The sequence below is a fragment of the Triturus cristatus genome, chromosome 8, assembly GCF_964204655.1.
Source record: "Triturus cristatus chromosome 8, aTriCri1.1, whole genome shotgun sequence".
NCBI lineage: Eukaryota > Metazoa > Chordata > Amphibia > Caudata > Salamandridae > Triturus > Triturus cristatus.
In genome coordinates this window covers 492,146,131-492,149,831 of record NC_140591.1, presented here as the reverse complement: position 1 = coordinate 492,149,831, position 3,701 = coordinate 492,146,131, and the positions used below count along the sequence as shown (strand labels likewise).

At 47.0% G+C, this 3,701-nt stretch overlaps 1 protein-coding gene across 1 annotated transcript; it reads left to right on the top strand.

Moving 5' to 3' along the window:
* The first annotated feature begins 846 nt into the window (after positions 1–846).
* Positions 847–3,479, top strand: LOC146802396 (endogenous retrovirus group PABLB member 1 Env polyprotein-like). The gene has a single exon (XM_085620426.1). It carries the CDS (start codon positions 1,604–1,606, stop codon positions 3,149–3,151), a length of 1,548 nt encoding a protein of 515 aa, XP_085476552.1. The 5' UTR covers positions 847–1,603; the 3' UTR covers positions 3,152–3,479.
* The last annotated feature ends 222 nt before the right edge of the window (positions 3,480–3,701 follow it).

Genomic DNA, 3,701 nt, shown 5'->3' with positions numbered 1-3,701 from the left:
ATGCTCCTTGAGTCCGCAAAAACACATGGTCAAGCAGAACTAATTATAACAGACATGGTCAGTTCTGGGCATGCGCCAGATGGACAAGAGGGCTATTTATAAACTGTTGCTAGGCAGATTACAAAAGCAACTAACACAGAGGCCGGACTCTCCTCATGGCGAACACGTGGCATCATGTCAATACAAAATGGAGTCCAAACTTCGGCCAACATAACGAAGAAAACTCGATCTAAAGGGGAAGCATTAATGTTTTCAGTAAATGCTTAATCACATTCTGCTTTAATTTACAACAGCTGGACTTCATCCATATGGAGAGATGCAATAACCTGAAGTATGTTTTGGTTGTGGTTTGCGCGTTCTCCAGATGGATCGAGGCCTATCCTCTTAAGGATAATACTGCCCTGTCCACAGCGAAAATCTTACTGAAGGAATACTTCCCTAGGTATGGAATGCCGCGGATTGTGTGGTCGGATAATGGAAGTGAGTTTGTGGGAAGTGTAATGCAGAGTGTGTGTAAGGGCCTTGGAATAAAGCAGAAATTCCACAGCGCCAACCATCCTCAGGCAGCGGGTTTGGTTGAAGGGTACAATGGTACCCTGAAGCTGAAACTCGCTAAGATTCAGGCTTCGACTGGCCTGTCATGGCCGGATGCCTTGCCTCTGGCTCTCCTATCGACCAGAGCGACGGTACACTCTCGAGTAGGGCTCAGCCCATATGAGATTGTGTTCGGTCGCCCTGCGAATATTTGGGGAGTCCCGAGACCTAGGGCTTTTGATAGTCTTGAATATCCAATGTTGATCGATTATTTGTATGATTTGACCACTAAACTACGATTAATTCATCAACAGGTCTTTGAAGCTCTACCGGCGCAGACAGAGGGTCCTGGACATCAGCTCCGGCCAGGTGACTGGGTGGTCACCCGCAATTTCGGTCGGAAGCGTAATTTGGAGCCAAGATTTGTTGGACCCCACTTAGTCTTATTGACGACGAGGACAGCGGTTCGACTGGAGGGCCGGAAGCATTGGGTCCACGCCAGTCACACAAAGAAGGTACCGATCCCCTTACCAACCGACGGTTGGGTGAGAACTGGGATTCCGGCAGAAGAGACTGAGACTCCTTTGCGTTTCGTGCCATTCAGCGACGCTCAACTTGTGGAGGATTCGTTGTTGCCAGATCCACAAGTGGAGTCATCAGTAGCAGAAAACCCAAGGTCCGACTCGTCATCTGCTTCATTGAACACTGCTGCGCCATCTGAACAATTGTTTGTAGAGCAAACTCAACCTGGAAGAAGTCGATACTTTCTTCGTTCAAGGAATTCAAGGACTAATAAAAATTGATAGTATAGTGGTTTTCGACGTTATGAATGTTATGAACAATTACATCCTTTCTTTGTGAGTTTTTGTGCTTTCCACTGCTAAGAGACTTGTAACGAACTTGAACCTCTCCATCCGGGTCACCGTAGGGCCGTGCGGGTACTTCTTTCTGTTTAGCAGGTTTCTGACGCTAGGTTGGTTACTTTTGTCGATTCCTGGGAACTCCTGGGGATTGATAATCGCTACTCGGAACGAAGTGCGTCAAGTACGTCACGGACGGTTTGTAGAGGATGGCTTTCTCTAAGCTGGTGGAAGAAGAAAGGGTATTGGCACAGAGATCAGAGTTATGGAGGGTCGTGCGAACAAAATGTTTTCTGTTTCAGGTGTTTTTGTTATTCCTAACTGTATCTATGTTATTGGTGGGTGGAGTGTATTTTGGGGTATCGCAATTTATGCCTTCTGTTTCACCTACCTTTCCTCCTAACCTAAGTTCCCCCACCACTGTTTCCCCACATTCTTTTCACCCTTTGCCTCAACACGAGCAGGTTAGACGTGCGGAATTCAGGAATAATTCCTTTGTTCAACTCCTACATCAGCATCAGTTAGTGGTGAATACTACAAATTGTTGGGTATGTGGGTTAATGCCACACACCATGGATAGGGGTATTCCGTACTTGGTCCTTCCGTACAGCTCCCAGGGTTCTGCTCGAGCATTTCAAACAATGTTTCGCGGTGCACTAGACTCCTACCCGAGTCGAGAGCCCAGATCTGTAAAATCCGGTCCTGGTCCGTACCACAAGCCTCTGGCGATAGCCATAGCAGATCTGGACAGAGATGTTTTCGATGCATCACTCATTCCAGATGAAGAAGTGCAGGCTTATAAGGATCTGAGTGAGGCTGAGTATGGTACGTCAGTGGGAGATAGACAGTTGAAGAGCTCGTCCCCGATATGGATTGTACCGCACCTTGGTAATTTCTGTTTGCAGGGTTTGGGTCGAAATCCGAGAGCACAACTTGGGAACAGTGCTTGCACTGAAACGTACGTCCTACCGATGCTCTCCTCCCCTGTTTTCCTAACTGCCAAGGGCACCTATTTTGTGTGTTATGAGCGCGCATATACATGGTTACCCCGTGATTTCTCGGGTACCTGTTATATTGCGAATCTCTTACCTCCGACTTTTACAGTTGCTTCGGATTACCACAAAACTAGAGTTGTGAGAGGTGTAATTAGCAAAGAGGATACTGCTGGTCAAGAAGCAGGAGACTTCTTTAAGGGTTTCCTGCCGTTTTGGGGACCTATGGTTAATAGTAGGAACCTAAGACAGTTGACCCGCGTGGTAGAGTCGACTGCTAATATTACTGCAACTGCCCTTGGTAATCTAACAGCGGAACTACAGGCGGATAGACTCATGACGTTGCAGAACCGTATGGTTCTAGACGTTGTTCTTGCAGATCGAGGGGGTGTGTGTAAAATTATCCATTCTAGTTGTTGCATTTTCATCCCTGATAATGCTCCAACTGTATATCAAGCCATCTCGAAGTTGCATAAGATTTCCGAGTCCATACACGTGGACGAAGGTAATTGGACGCTTCTAGGATGGTTTTGGGGTCTGATGTCAACTTGGGGTTGGAGTATTCTGATGATTGTAGGGGCTGTTGTAGCGTTTCTGTTCACGTGTTGTCTTTGTGTACAGTGTGGTCCTGCCTTATGTGGCCTATGTGCTACGACGTGTATAAGGCGGCCATCTGTTACCAAGGAGACATTGATGGATAGAATGATGTTCCAGCAGCATCTGAACGATCTGATGAATATCGATATAGATTCCGATCTAGACTAGTGCTTGCCTACATGAGGGCAAAATGAGCGTCTGAGGTTCCGTGTGAGACGGGACGGCACTTTTTGAGTGGTGACGAATATGGACGAGTGTGGTATCTATGAACCGCAAATGACGAGTACAGTGGGTGTGCGAAGTTTCGCAATACACCCATGTATGGTTCGTCTCATTTTTGTGTTCGTTCATCTGAACCCTCGGGTTCCATTTTAGATACAGCGTCCATTTTGTTTCTTGCCCTCAAGTAGCCAGCGAACGGGCTTTTGTCCGCTTCGTGACCCTGGGACTTCCAAGATAGTACGAAGGACACGTGTTTCTTTGAGGTGACTTTTACGACAAGGGGAATGACACGAGTAAGGCAGATGGCCCCGCTCGAGGCTCATCTTGCCGCTCCGGTCTATTGTTTCAGTCACGCATACATTAGACACGAGGTCTTTGATCCCTCTATCGAGTTTCCTTTATTGCCCTAACACTCTTTTTCTAACCTGTTGTGCATCCTCATCCTTTCCTTACATTCTGTTTTCCGTCCTTCCTTAATGTGTTTATGGTTGAGAGG

Coding starts and splice junctions, on each gene's coding strand:
- LOC146802396 (XM_085620426.1), top strand. CDS start 1,604: ATGGCTTTCTCTAAGCTGGTGGAAGAAGAAAGGGTATTGGCACAGAGA.